Below are 17,301 nucleotides of genomic sequence, written 5' to 3' on the forward strand. Positions count from 1 at the left end.
ATAGCACCCACTTATCACAAACACTGCACAAAATGGAGTTACATCACCCACGCTTGTGGTAAATTGCACAAGGCCACACTCAAGCTTTAACAGCACAGCATGACCATCGACCCTATATATCATCACTTTTGTTTTATCCGCATTTACTCTCAAACCTTTGTGTCTCATTCTGTCTCTCCATATCCTAAATCTTGTATGTATGAATGTACACACACACACACACACACACACATATATATATATATATATATATATATATATATATATATATATCATCATCTGGACCTCCTTTCCCACCCAAGGGCAGGGTGAGAAGTAGCAATGTCCAGACAGCACAAACTTGCCCAAATCAAATAGGCCACACTTCCATTCACTCATCATTCAAGTCCCCGGAATCCTGGCTCTACCGGATATGCCAAAAACATTCACCACATTCTGCAGCTTCACACAAACATATCCAACTGAGTCAATCCAGATGCTGCCATGCTCACAGGGATGCCAAAATCCCTGATCATGCACTTCTCACAACATTCATCCAGCCAGCTTGATCTCGTCAGTTCCTTAGCCTCACCGACTTCCAAACCTCTCTTCCTCAAACACTCATCCACCATATCTCTCCACCTTCTCCTTGGCCTACCTTGTCTCTTCCCTCCTTCAAATTCACTCAGGTATACCTTTTGCACCACTCTATTGTTATCCATTCTTTCCACATGACCATACCATCGCAGGACACTCTGATTCTTGTATCTACCGACTTCCTCACTCCACACCTTTCACAAATCACATTATTTCGTATCCTATCCACCCTCTGTACTCCACATACATTCCTCAGCAGTCCCATCTCCACTGCTCTTACTCTTGACTTTTCATTTTCATGCCACACCATAGTCTCGCACTAACAGTCCATCATGTAAGCCTCGTGCAGGCGCAACACTCAAGCCTCTGTTTCTTATCAGGGCATCCCAGTAGGGAATGGGTTGATAAAGGTTATATCTTTCACCTCCTGTCTGAAAATTTTCTTTCAAACTGAGCAAAACTGTTAGGGGACTACATGAATATAACATAAAACTACATACTGTACAGAAGGGTAACTGAAAAAAAAAAACACAAAAAAACAGCTCTCTTCAGTTCCGTAATTTTACTATGGAAAAATGAATAATGTAAAACTTTTCATAAACATTCAAAATATTAATAAGAATAATGTGATGGACTGCCAAGCCTACATCTCTCTTAAGCCTTGTAGTCTTTGAAGCTGGCTAGTACTGCAGTGTCCTGTGCAACGTACTCAAGAATTAGAGTCTGTCCATTGTAGAGCTCCTGGTCATCGAGAAGAGTGTTGAGGATCTTGTCTAAAGGTGCCACCCGAGATCCATCGCTGGCGCGAAACAGAACTAGTTTATCCGCATCTGTGACGTTGTTATGGTTTGCCACCTGAGGTACGATAGCACATACTGCATTATGATGGGGTTAAATTAAACTATACTCTTTTCACCTTAACTTGACCCAGATCTTTATCATTTTGCAGCTTATTTTGTGCAATTTAATGGCAAAATAAGACAATGCTATGGCTCAACATCCCCTCTAATACTTCTTCGTGAGAATCATTACAATAAAGTGTTAATCTATTGTTACAGCACAGCAATCGAGATGGAGAGATGGTAATTTTAGATCAATGGATTGAGCCTATGTTGGTTTATATCCAAGGGATGGTTGGGGTTTATTGCTCATGTAATGCCATTCAGGGATGAGTGAGGCTGGTCACTATTCTTAAATGTCAGGACAAACCTGCCTAGCCCCGGGCTCCTACGCTCCTCATGGGGCGGAATAGGATTGGATGGTGGATGAAGTGAAACAAGTACAATGTACTTCCAGCATGAATCAGCAAAATATACAGTACAGTAAGTCCTCATTTGAGATTTTTTTTTCTTTTTTGTTATTAAGTCCATGTATTGAATTTCCACTGCTACAGCTGATCTGCCAAATACCTCCAATTTACATTAACAACTATAAAATGCTGTAACATACAACAAACTGGTGGTCTAAAAGCTAAAATATACATTTATCCTTATAATGCTAACAAAAGGAGGAGAAGTAACCAGTAACTAGAAGGAAAATTATGCAAACACTGATGAATGGATATCACTAAAGTAAACCAGTGGTAAACATGACTGGTTTGGATGATGTAAAGAGGGATAGGCAGAAGAATGAAACCATGCATTTATTCTAAATGGCTCTGGAATTATGTACCACCTCTACCACTGCAATTTACTCTATACATTACATATCAGAATCGTTTAAAATTTTCCTGATGTAAACAATGCCGATACAAAATCAATATAACTGACATATAGGAGAATGTTAAGGTGTAATATTTTGCAAAATAAATCACAAAGGAAGAGGTGTTACAGATCCTCAAATTCCACCTAGAATCTGCCCGTATAGCAGAAGTGAGGAATGCTGTGGAGAGGCTGAAGAACAGGGTGGGAGCCGATACAGTGCTGTATTCATGAGGTATATGCAGTCATTCCTTAATAGTCACAGTTTTTTTATTCGTGGATTCAATTACTCAGATTCAGTTACTCATGTTTTTTTGTCTGTAGACTTTTTTTTTTCTGGTGGCTGAATTTCAAGTCTTGTGCCACAAGTTTTAGTAACTGACTGCTAGGTGTTTCATTTGACACACTCCAACAGTTGACTTTTCTCAGTGTTACCTTACTGTGAGCACTAACCAGTGTAACTGCAAAGTTTGAGTATTTTTACTGGGATATTATTGCTCCAAACTTTTCCCAACATGCCTCAACAAAGTCTAGCAGTGCTGCAAAAGTGCCTCAACGAGAGAAGTGTTATGACTAGTTGAAATGGTGGCTTATCTCATCATCATTCCTATATCATCTCATCATCATCTTATCATCTCACTATCATCAAAAGCACCATCAAAACATTATCACCTTATCACCTGACTATTATTATCAACACAAAACGCACATACAATAGAAGAGGTGGGGAGGAGGAGTGAGACAAGGCAACTGCATCACAAGTTAAGGATTGCATACCACTGTACTGTACTCTTCTTGTACCAGTATATCCATTTGATTTTCATTTAGTGGTAGGTTGGGGTGCTCACCATCCACTCACTCAGTGTAGTGCTGCTTTGGGTGTATGCCCTTTTCTCTCTTCCATCCTTCCTCTTCTATCTTTCTTTATTTCATTCTTTCCTCTTTCTTCTGCCTACAGGTGACTTTACATTCCCTCTTCCATCTTTCCATCCTTCACTCTTTCCTCTTCCTTCTGCCTATGGGTGACTTTTACACTGTGTGACAAACAAAATGGTTTCCTGTACACCAGGAAACCATTTACTACGCTGGGTGGTAACCATATAACCTAATTATGATGCCTGTGTTTTAGTGGGTAATTAAAGTGCTCCAGTCAGATTCAGCCTGTGTAGGTTTATATCCAAGGGGTGGTTGGGTTTATTGCTCAGATAATGCCATTCAGGGATGAGTAAGGCTGGTCACTCTCATCTCGAATGTCAGGACCAACTTGCCTAGCCCAAGGTTCCTACACTCTTTATGGGGTGGCATAGGATTGGTTGATGGATGGATGGATACTGCACCATTTGTGTTTTTATATTTACATTACTATCTTGTTTCAGTGTAGAGAAACTATAAGTTCAAAGCTAATTTACACCACAACTGCTCTGTTATGCCATTATCTTTTCAACTCTTAAGTTGTTACTTTATATTACACATACAGTACAATGATGGTAGCTGGCTTGCATACACTAACCACTATCTGGAGAATGAAAATCGTACCCCATGAGGGGTTTATTCCTAATTCACGAGATGTATTCATGGTTTTGCTATTCATGGTATTTTTAGCAACATGACCCCTGCAAATATTAAGGGATAACTATACATGAAAGACAAAATGTAGTAGAGAACTGTACTGAAAATTCTGTGGGAAGAAAAAATATTGAGAATCATTTTTTTTTTTTTTTTAACCAATGATAATATTCATTATCATCATCATCTAATTCTGTGTTATCCATGAGGAGTGTAGGAGCCCGGGGCTAGGCAAGTTGGTCCTGACATTTAAGATGAGAATGACCTGTCTCACCCATCCCCGAGTGGCATTACGTGAGCAGTAAACCCCAACCATCCCTTGGATATAAACCTGCACAAGCTCAATCCGATTGGAACACCTTAATTACCCACTAAACTACCAGGCACCATAGTAGTAGTAGTACTAGTAGTTGTTCCCTAGGTAGTCTGGCCGAACAGCCCCATGTCCCTTAGGAAGGCCATGGCCGAGACCAGGCTTTCCCACAGAGCTCTCAAAGAGTGTATGTTGTGTTGTTGGCATAGGTGATTGTGTGCAATGCAGTCTTCCATAATGTGCTTAATAGTATGGGGTGCTGTATTGCATCCTGGACAGGCATCAGAGATGGAGTCATCCAGCCTCTTCTGGTAGCTTAAGAGGGCTGGATGATGCACACATCTCAGCCTGGGCAGGTAGACCCTGTCCTCATGCGGGAGATAGGATTCAGAAGGGTGGATGTCAGGGGGCCGTGCATGCAGCTGTGTGTTGTCTTTAAGTGACTGAATGAAGCAGCGAGTGATCTGAGTGTGGATATGCTTCTGGAAGCTGGTCTGAGGTGGGCGAGATGACAGTACTGTATTTGTGTATGGTATCGTACGCTGGGTGTTGTTTTGATGTTCCTTGGTGTGGGTGGATGTGCTGCCATGCAATATAGTGGATGTTGTGGGTTTGTGGAGGCTGCAGCAAGAAACTGGGTGCCTCTCATGTCTAGGTGATCCTTGACTTTGAGGACTTTGGTTTCTTGATGTAGGTGGTCTGTGGGTGTAGTAGCTGTGCAGCCTGTGATTATTTTTAGGGCCTTGTTCTGTGTGGTCTGTAGAGTGTTGTAGTGTGTTTTGGTGAGGTTAGAAGCCCAGGCAGGGCTTGCATAATTCATCACTGAACGTATGTATTGTTTGTATACTGTGGTGGCGGTTTCTTTGCTGTGTCCGAATGTTGTATGGGCGAGTGACCTCAAAGCATTGAGTCTTGGTGTTATTTTATTTTTAATGTTTGTGATGTGTTGTTTAAATGACATTGATGTATTGTATGTTACACCAAGGATTTTGTGTGTGTGTGTGTGTGTGTGTGTGTGTGTGGTAGGGGAGTGTTGTTTATGGTGAGGTGTGGGATGTGACTGTGTTCTGCTGTCCAGTTTGTGAGAAGGGTCACTACAGATATGGCTGGGGCTCTTTTGAGCCTGTTTGTGGTGAACCATTCGTGTAGTGTGTTGAGACGCCGTTTGTGAAGTTTCTGATGTTAGAAGACTGACCGGCATGTGTTACATGTGCACATCTGCCTGCTAAGTAGTTTGCCAGCCATCTTCTTGTGTTATTGTGCATGTTTGTGTTGAGTACTTTGTTTGTGAGGTTGTGGCAGGGGATGGCATCAAAAGCTTTGCTAATGTCTAGTGTGATTAGGAGTGTCCTGTGTGGTGGCCTAGCTGAATTCATGCCATCAAAAACTCTCTGTGTAAGGTCTGTAAGAAGGGTGTTTGTGGAGTGCAGTGGCCTAAAGCCATGTTGTGACCAGGCTAGGAGAATGTGAGGTGTGACTAGTTGTAGTACCAGTCGTTCAGTGACTTTAGAGGGGGTGCAGAGGAGTGTGATAGGGCGGTGTGAGGAGGGTAACGTGGGATCTTTGTTGGGTTTAGGGATAGTGATAATAATGCTATGCTTCCAGATGTTGGGTATTATGTTGTGTGAGTAGCTGTAGTTTGATATGTTGGTCAGTGCTTGTATGCCTTGTGGTCCAACGTGTTTAAGGTGAATGTTGCTTATGTTGTCTGGTCCACAGGCAGATGAGTGCTTGAGGTTGTTAATGATGTGCTTCGTCTGGTTGTAAGTGAAAGGTGCGTAGTCTGGGTCTGTGGGGAACTGTCTCTTACGGCGGATGATACGTCGGTCTTCGGGTTGGGGGTTTAGAAGGGTGACTTATGAAAAGTGATTGATGAGAGTGTTTGCTTGTTGTTTGTTTGAGGGTATGGTGTCTGTTGTTGTGATGGCAGCGCATGATTATGTGGTGTTGCTGTTGGAAAGTGTGATGCTGTTTAGTGTTTTGTAGAGTTTGCTGATGTTTGTTTTGTGGTCAAGTGTTTGAAGGTAATTTTTCCAGTTTAATGTTTGCTGTTCTGTTATTTTATTGTTTATTTGAGTGTTGAGTTCTTGGGGGAGGCGGTGGCTCAATCGGTAGAGAGTTGGCCTGCAGTCCTGACGGACCCGGGTTCAAATACCGCTGAGGCAGGGAACAGTTTAAGGATTTGAATTTCATAAAATCAGACTTTACTGATCTACCAGAAGGCCCGCTGACATGTCGTAAAAATACCCCCGCTAATACCAATACACCAGTCCTGTATGAGACAGCCCTAGCATGTATTCAATATGGACGGTGGGTGTTAGCGCCAAAGTGGTGACATGTAGAGGTGTGCGGTACGTTGGAGGACTACTGGGCCTTGAATGCAGGCTGTGAAGCCTATGCCCAGAGTCGGTCACATTATTTAAAAAAAAAAAAAAAAAAAAAAAAAAAAAAACTTGGTGTCTTGTGTATGGGATGTTGGGGAGTGTCGCAGTGTGTCCCGTTGTCTGATGAGGCCTTGAATTTCTCGTGTGAAGTTGGGGTTGTGTCTCCTTCTGTTGCCTCTAGGGATGTGTCTTTTGTCTGTGTTTTGTATAATTGTATTGAAAGTGTGCACAGTGGTGTTGATGTTTGTGATGGGTGTACTGTTTAGTGTTTTGAAATGTTGTTCTGTTTCGGTTACAAAGGCCTCCCAGTTGGCTCTCTTATAATTAGTGTATGTGTGTTTGTGGCCAGCTGGGGTGATTCTGGTCTTGGTAGTGATGATGACTGGGAGGTGATCAGAACCTAGGGTTCTGACCACTCTCCATGACGTAGTGGGGGTGAGGTTTGGGGAGCAGAAGATGATGTCTGGAGATGATGGGAGGAAGAGGGCTTGGTGTGGGATATGGGTATGTTGGTCTAGATTGTTCAGTATGAAAAGATGAGCTGTCTGGGATTGTAGTACTAGTCCTCTGTCTGTGTCAGTTTGGTTATATGGTTACCACCCAGCATAGTAAATGGTTTCCTGGTGTATCATTTGGCCTGTCACTCAGTGTAGAGTCACCCACAGACAGAAGGAATAAGACAGAATGAAGGAGAGAAAGACAGAAGAGGAAGGAAGGAAAGAAGAAAGGAAGAGGGGAAAGGGCAGTCACAAAAGAGCAGCACTACATCGAGTGAATGGATGGTGAGCACCCCCACCTTATTACACTAAACTGAAGGCTGTGAGTTTAGCTGAAGAATAAGGCTGACTAGATTCTGCAGCACAAAGAGCGTGATAAATAAGAGTTTGTCTTTTGGTCACAGCAACCTTCAGTGAGACAAAAGGATACAGCATCAACTGAAAGAAAGGTGGAATGAAAGAATGCACAAGCACAGTTGCCCCATGACGTGATGGTAGAGTTTCAGATTGCTTCAGTCACTCTGCACTGCCATACGTTCAATGAAAACTTAATGAACATAAAGTAAAAATTCTGTGCCTTCATCACGTATTACCAAATAAAGTGTATATCATATCACCCTAAGAATCATGTAAAATCAATAACATGGGACAGTGATGTATTAGAAGTTAACACTTAGATACATTTCTCAATTTGAATGCATGTGTAATGTACTACTCCGTGCGAGGCATGCAGTATAACCCAGTATTTCTGATGTATATGATTCCCAGTATTTCACATACAGATACTCTCGTTTCAAAGACCAGTTAAGGAAAATTCTTGTGATTGCAATACACTACCTTATTTTCAAATGCTATGGTGATGATATAGCAACATGGATGCCACAACAATGAATGATACCCTACCTGTCGTAGCAACAAGACCATTCTGCCTTTTATTCCTTGGCTTCCCCTCGCTGATAATAATTATAATTAGTTATTTCATCCACAGCCGATGCTAAATTATTTTCAGTTGTAGGAAGGTATGACAGATTTTACTTTTTTCTCTTACACTGGGAAATAAAGAGGACCAAAACATGAGTTAATAAACTCTTGCAATGCAAAAGCACATACTTTTTGCTCTATCTTTTAATCTGTAATGTCTTTCATTTTAAATAAACTGCAGTCCTGCTAAACTGAATATGCTGATTTGGAAGTTTTGAACTCAGTGATTTGATTATGAACCTCTGCATTTTATTACTCCTGGCAATCATTTATGCGCTGAGGCAACCAGGCTATGGCACAAGCTAGCATTCTCCAAGGAGCTGTGACTCAGCAATTTTTTTTTTTCTTGCAATGATAGTCCCCTGGCTTATGTTAAATCTTCCAGAGATTTTTCTTGATGGAAAGCTGGCCAACCGCAGTGCAGTAACTGCATGTCTTTGAGTAAAAGTTGTCTCCTTTTCATGCTTGTTGACTGAACCATGTAAAACAGCCTACCAACATACACTGCCTTCCCGCTTTCTGTTGTCGTCCATGGAGACAACAGAAACAGAAACAAATGACTTTAAATTATTCCCTAGTACTGTAATGGAAATTATTTTATAATAATAATGACTGATTTTAATTGTTTATTAAAACTCTTTTCTTTACAGTCTTACACTACTAAAGAATTATTGCTTGTTACCATCCCAGATATGAACTCTGCAAATTATTCCTGACTGTCCCTGAGCAATAGTTCTGAAATTTCAATTACAGTAGTTCCATTTAGGATTTCCTGTTATTGTAACTCATGCACTCCTTCCTACAATTTTAAAATATACTGGTGGTCTAGCATTTACTTACTGTTTTCTGTAACAGTTTTACATAATGGGTTTCACCTTGTTAAGATATAAGGAAAAGTTTGTGCATTAATGCTGACCGATATCTACAGGATGGTCTGCCATCACTTCTTAGACCGACTGTACAAAAAAGGAAGGATGCCTGAGGGGGTCAGAGAGAGAACTGATAAGTGAACCCAGGATTTCAGGGCTTGATTGGGTTATGAATGAGTGTAGTCCATATCAGTGGGCACGGTGATGGTTCTCCATGTATCATTTTTCTCTCTCCTTGTTTTCTGGACCTTACCTTTACGTGGGAAAAAAAGATGAGGATGATGAGGAATAAAGACAGAAAGTCTTATGGGCATAACTGTCTAAGCCACCAGGGATGAATTCTGCAAATGGTTATCTGACAAAATGTAAATGGATACAACACATGGACAGACAGGCAAGCCTACTGATTATAACGCTAAAAGGTAATAGTCATTCTACCTTAACTGAGCCCAGACTTTCATCTGTTAGATGCTTATTTCACTTAGCTCAGAGCCAGAGTAAAACAATTCCAAAGTTCTACATCCTTTTCACAGCATTTCTTCATGAACAGCATCATATCCTAATGTTCATCTAATGTTACAAATTAACAGAGGGAGAAATGCCAATACAAGGCCAAGTTAGAGTAAGATGTGTGTAGTACTCTATGAATGCATCCTTTCCATTGCATTTCTTCATAACTGGCACCATATCCTAGTGCTAATCTATTATTTCAACTTGGCATTGAAGGGGATGAGATGGCAATATTAAGCCAAGTTAGAGTAAAAATAGTATAGTATTGTATATACCTTGGCTAGTGCAGCAATAACATCAATGGCCCGGCCAACACTCCAGTGGTGGGATACAAAGACTGCGAGGGAGCTGGAGGAACTGCTCTTAGGAGGTAACACCAAAAAATACAAACGCTCCTCTTGTGGTAACTTTGAATCCCCACTTGCATGCTGCTTCAGTTTCATCAGCTGCACCTGAAAAACTTGCAATGGTAAAGGAATGTTTTTTCACCTATCAGGAGGAGCCAGGATTCTGGAGGCTTGAATGGTGAGTGAATGGGAGAGTGACTCATTCAACTGAGCAAACTTTGGATAGTATCTCATTCTATCAAGCCTTTTTTGGCTCGATGGACCCAACTTCACCCCACCTTGTGATGGGAATGGAGGTTTGGCACTCTGGATGATGATGATAAGTGGAGTACAGTCATGGATGAAAGTTTGCTTAATATCTGTTTCTGCACACAGATGACTCTCTATGACATAATGCATGAGGGAATAAAGTGATGGACAGGCCCTAAAGGTGAAGTATATGTAATGAAATAGTCAAAAAACTTTCTTCTCTGACTGTACATGATGAATGGCACCTGTAGTGGTTGGGCTGGTCATATGAGATCTAGAGGCATTTTTGGTTACTGTATGTGAAACCTAGAATTTGGTATCAGGTAAGTCAGGGATACATTCAAGGAAAGGATGAATATGAAACTGTGGGATAATGTCCTACTGTATGATTAATGCTCTGGTTTTGGGCAACACAACCCTTCTGTTAAGTAAGGGATGGCTACAATCAGCAAACAATGTATATTTATGACTTCCATTTCCTATATTCGCCACTAAATTTACCATTCTATCCTTCATTATCAACTTTACCACTCAAGTCATTATGCATGAGTTAAAAAACCATCCATCCATCCATCATCCAATCTTATGTCACCCAATGAGAAGTGTAGGAAGCCAGGGCTAGGCAAGATGGTCCTCACATTAAAGATAAGGGTGATCACCCTCACTCATCCCAAAGTGGCATCATGTTAGCAATAAACCCCAACTATCCCTTGGATATAAGCCTACACAGGCTCAATCCGATTGGAGCACCTTAATTACCCACTAAACCACCAGGCGCCATAATTTGGTTATATGGTTACCACCCAGCGTAGTAAATGGTTTCCTGGTGTAGCGGAAACCATTTGGCTTGTCAGTGTAGAGTCACCCACACGCAGAAAGAAGAGGAAAGAATGAAGGAAAGAAAGACAGAAGAGGAAGGAATGAAGGGAGGAAGGGCAGACACCCAAAGCAGCACTACATCGAGTGAGTGGATGGTGAGCACCCCCACCTACCACTTATACTGCATACCAAATTACCCACTCTGCTTAACAATTACTGTAATAATTTTAGAGTACTATACCTTGGCTGCCAGCTTGTCAGATTTGCGGCCTTGACCCTTCTTTGAGGATGCAGCTTCGAGCTGATTGGTGATCTCTTGCAGCTTGACTCCAGCTTCAGCCATTGGGTTTGTAGGAGGCTGGTAGTGGGGGCAACAGTGATCAACCTGTTGGAGAAATGAACCATTTCAAGCAAGCTGCAGCATGACCGACCAGGAAGGCACTCAAAATACAATTAGGCTAGACTTTAGTTTCTTCTTTTAAAAGGTTTCCATATACTGTGTGAGATGAAAACAGGATTCTTCTTACAATTCACCTCCAGTATGAGAATCATATGGAAACTGGGAAACACAGTTTAGATGAAGACACACAATGATACCTGCATCATGGTAAGTAAATCATAATATGGTTTGCTACACTAACTGAGTTTACCTGATGCCTGTGAGTAAGACAGAAGTTTTTGGAGCATGCTGGACAAATGATAGGAGCCAACTCTCCTCCAGTACACTCCTTTAACTCACACGGGTACCTGTGGTCCCCTTTGCCACATTCCTGTAATGAAAATATTTTTGGGTGAGAAATCAATTAATGCAACATTTCACGCACAAACTTGGGTGGATGACCTTACTTTTCCCTATTTCTTATTAAAAGTAAAATCATGAGACTGACCATATTAACTAAGAACTTAAAACAGCATCATAATGCCTAATAGCTACTGTACTTGTTGGTCAGCATCACCTTGTTTTTTACGACATGTGTGATGTCCCCATGGTTGTTCAATATACAGTATGTATGGATGGGTGATGAGAGAAGTTGAAACATGAGTAATGAAGAGAGGGATAGCATTGGTAATGAATGGTGATGGATGGCATATCTCAGAATTGTTGTATGCTCCTGATGCATTGCTACTTGCAAATACCAGACATGAGCTAGATAGACTAGTGCAGAGTTTCGTAGATGTCTGTGAATGTCGTGCCTTGAGAGTAAATGCACAAAAGAGTAAAGTGATGGTTATTGAGAGGGAGGGGGATTCCCAGTGTGATGTTACAGTGAATGGAGAGAGACTGCAATTGGTGAGAGAGTTCAAATACCTGATTACAGTGATAGAAAAAGAGGGAAAAATGTGCAAAAGAAGTCAAAAGTATAGTGACACAAGGAAGGAAAGTAGCTGGTGCTATGAAGGCCTTCATAAAATACAGAGGCTTGAGCGTTGCAGCTGCACGAGGCTTACTTGACGGAGTGTTAGTACCAACTTTAATATATGGATGTGAGACTATGGTGTGGCATGAAAATGAAAAGTCAATACAAGCAGTGGAGAAGGGACTGCTGACGAATGTATGTAGAGTACAGAGAGTGAAAGGGATACAGAATCATGTGATATGTCAAAGATGCGGAGTGAGGAAGTCTGTGGGCAGAAGAACTGAAGAGAGTGTGTACTGAGATGGTTTGGTCATGTGGAGAGAATGGATGACAACAGAGTGGTAAAAAAGGTATATCTGAGTGAATCTGGAGGAGGGAGGAGATGAGGTAGGCCATGAAGAAGGTGGAAGGATATGGTGGATGAGTGTGTGAGGAAGAGAGGTACGGATGTTGGTGAGGCTAAGGGACTGACAAGAGACCATGCTGGCTGGATGAATTTTGTGCAGAGAAGTGCATAACCAGGTATTTGGCACTCCTTATTAACATACCAGCATTCGGACTAACTCTATCAGCTAGGTACAGGTATATGTGAAGCTACAGAACGTGGTGAAATTTTTTGGCCTCTCTGATGGAGCCAGGATTCTGTGGGCTTGAATGATGAGTGAATTGGGCAAACTTAGGCTATCTGGACATTGCTACTACTCATCCTGCCCTAGGGTGGGAAAGGGGGTCCAGGTGATGACGATTACTTATTCTTATACGTATCACCTTCATGCATTCAGATAATGGGTATCATCAGAGGATACACATATAGTGACAGAAATTATGAAAAGTGGGATAAACTATCAACGTAGTACAGAAGACAAATGTCTGCTGAACAATGTACTGTAATGACTTCATTTGCTCTCACAACACTTGTGGGAAAGAGGCCATTCCATCTACAGTCAAATTGAAAAAGGGGTGCAGCCCATGTCATGTGCATCAGCATGCAGAGAGATCACACTGGGATTCCAGCTTTAATGGCTACCAGCCTCACCAGACCTGATCAGTGTGGTATATTACTGCAGGGTCTCTTTACTGTATCTAACAGTTTAAGTTTGGTTACATCTTTTTTATTGTATTCTGATTAATCTATCCATCTATCTACAGCAAGATGCCATAATCCCATATGAGGTGGACATTTGTCCTAGTGGTTTTAAGGGGACAGGCACTAACCCTCAGCCAACCCACTTGCTGACATAGGGAACACATGGGGGTTGGTTATATTGTTACCACCCAGCCCTGAAAATGGTTTCCTGGTTGACAGGAAACCACTAGGCTTGTCACTCAATATAAAGCCACCTGAAAAGGAAAGAAGTGTAATAAAATGTGAGAGGAAAGATGGGAGAAATAGGAAGAGAGGAGGGAAGACTCTGAAAAAGAATGATAAAAGCGAAGAAGTAGGCAGCACTACATCAAGTGAGTGGATGATGGTCAGATTAAGGCCAGGTGATTTTATTCAAATATGACCATGTTCCTGGGCTGTTGGAGTTTGAGATGGCCACAATAAACCTTTCAGTCTTGATAAGTCATTTTCATTTTTTCCTGGCCAACACCATAAGGGAAGACAAGCTAGAGAAGTTAAATGCTGTGAGAAAAGAACATGACTAGCATCTTCCATACTGTTATATTATATATTCTTTTTCCAAGACAAATCACCACCCTTCATGAATATTCCCATCAAATTTTTTCATCCCACTCTTGGTTTACCTTTTCCTCTAAAGACTTCTTACATCTATCTACCTATCACCTGAAGCCTTAATCCCGTAAGGGGTGGTCACAAATGAATCACCATGTCACCCTGTCCTCTACTTACCAGTTGCCCTCTCTCTAACTCACACACCCCTCTTTCTCATATACAGTACATACTTCTCCACATTATCCCCCCATCTTACCCCCAGTTTCCTCCTCGAATGACATTTGCAGTATGACTGAACCCACCACCCACATCAAAAACATTCCCCTAGGCAATGATATGCAACCTTGAATTTACAATCCCTCTTTCAGCTCTAGCAGGTCAAGTACCAGTATGTTTCCAGTTACACAACTGTCAAACTCATCAAGTCCAGTTTTACAATAATAACTTGGGTAGCTATACAATTTTCACCTTCACCTGGCTTAGATTTTTGTCTTTTTACAACTTGTGCCATACAGTAATGTGGCTGAGAAAGACAATGCTGTTGATCTACATCATTTCCACAGCACTTCTTCATGCACAGCATCATTTCCTTGTGTTAATTTACTGATACAACTTTGCATTCAAAAAGGGAAGATGGAAATTTTAGGCCATGTTAAATGGATATTGCACAATGCTCCCATTGTCACAAACCTTTTCCTTGATGACATCATAACTGCCCATGCAGGAGTGATGTTGTGGGACGAAGTGATGCTGGCAGAACTTATCTCCACAAAACTGACACTTGATGGGAAGAAAGTCTAGCTGTCTGCATGATGACACCTTGCACTGCTCTCCCACCTCAGGGAACTCCATGGCTATTTCCTTTATCAATTATTTGCTTTTCATGTGTGGGTATGTAGGCATCTGTGGAAGGAACATGACTGGTAACTGGATTATTTTTCCCCTTCAAGAAGGGCACAAGTTCTCATTTACAGGTATTTCACTTAGAAGCTGCCTGATGATGATCTTTCCTTGTATTTCATTATAGTTGACACTGGATGACTTCTTCTTTTTGTGGCCATACCATCTATGCACACACTCTTCTAATTTCCTATCAGCAGACTTCTATAGCAAATTTCATCTTTCAAAAATTGATCTATCATCCAATCTACGAACCAACATATATTCATCAGTCAATTCATTCCACTGCTCTCACTCTGGAGATAAACTCCATTCTTCAACTATCAACTTATTAAAAAAAAAAAAAAAAAAAAAACTTCTCACATAATTAATTTGAAACGTTGTGAGCCTGTGTGTCATTGAGGTTGGAAAGCATCAAATCAGTCCACTTGTGTTCCTGCTGCCTCAATGTCTGGTTGGGTGTGGTGGCATCAGGTTCAGGGTCAGGCAGCTCTAACACGGGCACAGCTATGTCCTCGTTCGGCAAACGGTCCTGCCGCCACCCAGAGTCAACAAGCAACAGCAGCCGCCCATCAAGCTGCACTTGCGAGTCCATGCGGTCCAGCCCTGGGAGAAAGAGACAAATATTAACCTCTTCAGTTCAATGATGTAGTTTCTATTTTGATTTTGTTGCTTCCAAACAATTTCACCAGAATTCACCTCAAGGTAGGATTTTACATGCAATGTGTGCAGGCATCATGAAAAGAACGAATCTTGAATGACTCCTTTCTCTCTCGCTCTCTTGGAGGGAACAATCTTGCAAGCTTCTAGCCTTTGGTTCCCTCTTCTTTCATTAAAAAAAGAAAAAAAAAAATCCAGCCTTCACTGATACTTTCACCACGACAAATCTTCCCTACTAAATTAAATCATCTACCAGTAAAGAATGAACCAAAGCTAACATTTCAGTGTGCTAAGTCCTTGAATCTAATGATGTAATTTCTTTAGTTTAAAGTACTCTTGCAAACTCCAGAAAACTTTATTATGCAGCAACTGTGATCCCATGCGGCCTGGGCCTATGAGGAGATACAGATGCTTACATTAGTGTATTCTTGCTATCACTGCATGGAGCAGCAACAAAATCTATCTACCTATCTATCTATCTATTGCCAGATGCCTCAATCACGTTTGGGGTGGCCACAAACAAATCGCCTCCAAGTAGCCCTGTCCCCCGCCATTTCACTGCCTTGCTCCCAACTCAAACCCCCCTCTCTCATATACCTCTCCACCCCATCCCTCCATCTCATCCTCGGCCTCCCCCTCCCTCTTCCCCCCTCCACCTCACTCACATACACTCTCTTTGTCAGTCTTTCACCCTCCATCCTCTCCACATGGCCAAACCACCTCAGTGTGTTCCTCATAACTCTTCCTATCACATCCACATCCACACCACAATGCTCCTTTATATCCTCATTCATCAGCCTGTCTCTCCATGTGACTCCACAGGCTCCTCTTAAATAACTCATTTCCACTGCTCTCACTCTTGACTTGTGTCCTTCCAACAACGTCCAAGCTTCATTTCCATACGTTAGAGTTGGTATCACAATACTGTCATGTAGTAACTTTTTCACTTCCATGCTCACTTCCCTGTTTCTTGTCACTGCTTTCAAAGAACCAGCAACCTTTCTTCCCTGCTGTACCCTTTCAAGCATTTCACCCTCCAAACCTCCATCCTTACTCATCAAACTACCCAAGTACACTACTTAAACGTACTCACATTTTCCACACCATCCAACCTCACTGTACATTCACTGACTTCACCTCTCTCAAAGACCATCACTTTACTCTTCCCTACATTCACCTTTAGATTCCGTTTCTTACACACTCTCCCAAACTCATCCACCAAGCCTTGCAGCTCCCCTTCGTCTTCACTCAACAACACAGTATCATCTGCAAACAACAGTACAGGGAGTTTCCAAACACTATCCTCCCTCACCAGGGCCACTCCAACATCCACTACCCTACCTTGTACCTCTTTTATTACCCCATCCATGTACAGATTGAACAACCATGGAGACATGAAACATCCCTGTTTCAACCCAACTTTCAAAGAGAAAAATTCACTTAGTTCACCACCCACACGCACTGCAGCCTTTGCACCATCGTACATACTCTTCACAATATTCAACAACTTCCCATCTACTCCACGTATTCTGAACACTTTCCATAATCCTTGTCTATCCACCCTGTCATATGCTTTCTCCAAATCCATGAAAGCCACATACAACTTCTTTCCCTTCTCTAGAAACTTTTTCACTAAAGATCTAAGAATGATTACTGATCTACACAACCTCTTCCCTTCCTAAAGCCTCCCTGTTCTTCTCCAACTACAGTAATTTCTCTGTTCTTTCTCTAACTCTGTCAGTAAGTATCCTACCATACACTTTTCCTATTATACTAAGAAGACAAATGCCTCTATGATTACCACACACTTCTTTTTCCCCGTTTTCTTAGTACAAAGGAATAATTATACCTGACTTCCAATCCTCCGGGACTCTACCTTCCTCCCAGGCCAATC

General features: G+C 41.7%; 1 protein-coding gene across 3 annotated transcripts; it reads right to left on the reverse strand.

Annotated features, from left to right (window-relative positions):
• Nucleotides 1–1,121: 1,121 nt before the first annotated feature.
• LOC145410477 (AN1-type zinc finger protein 1-like) lies at nucleotides 1,122–15,247 on the reverse strand. Of its 3 annotated transcripts, none has more exons than XM_080280637.1 (6): nucleotides 15,111–15,247; nucleotides 14,538–14,750; nucleotides 11,462–11,581; nucleotides 11,053–11,196; nucleotides 9,672–9,842; nucleotides 1,122–1,431 (listed from the first exon to the last, which is right to left on the reverse strand). In XM_080280637.1, exons 2-6 carry the CDS (start codon nucleotides 14,697–14,699, stop codon nucleotides 1,231–1,233), a joined length of 798 nt encoding a protein of 265 aa, XP_080136763.1. In that variant the 5' UTR covers nucleotides 14,700–14,750; nucleotides 15,111–15,247; the 3' UTR covers nucleotides 1,122–1,230. The 3 variants fall into 3 exon arrangements, with proteins under 3 accessions (XP_080136763.1, XP_080136761.1, XP_080136762.1); XM_080280635.1 differs by having other exon boundaries at nucleotides 9,672–9,848; XM_080280636.1 differs by having other exon boundaries at nucleotides 9,672–9,848; nucleotides 14,538–14,767; nucleotides 15,111–15,228.
• Nucleotides 15,248–17,301: the final 2,054 nt, after the last annotated feature.

This window comes from Coenobita brevimanus, chromosome 85 (assembly GCF_032717465.1).
Source record: "Coenobita brevimanus isolate Jiangsu-jjx chromosome 85, ASM3271746v2, whole genome shotgun sequence".
NCBI classification, from domain to species: domain Eukaryota; kingdom Metazoa; phylum Arthropoda; class Malacostraca; order Decapoda; family Coenobitidae; genus Coenobita; species Coenobita brevimanus.

Bases quoted from the DNA above. Each gene is read 5' to 3' on its own strand.
- LOC145410477 (XM_080280635.1), bottom strand. From the start codon at position 14,699: ATGGAGTTCCCTGAGGTGGGAGAGCAGTGCAAGGTGTCATCATGCAGA. The intron at 11,582-14,537 runs GTTTGTGACAAT...TTTTCATTACAG, and splicing joins ATGATGTCATCAAGGAAAAG to GAATGTGGCAAAGGGGACCA. The intron at 11,197-11,461 runs GTAAACTCAGTT...TTTCTCCAACAG, and splicing joins GTCTTACTCACAGGCATCAG to GTTGATCACTGTTGCCCCCA.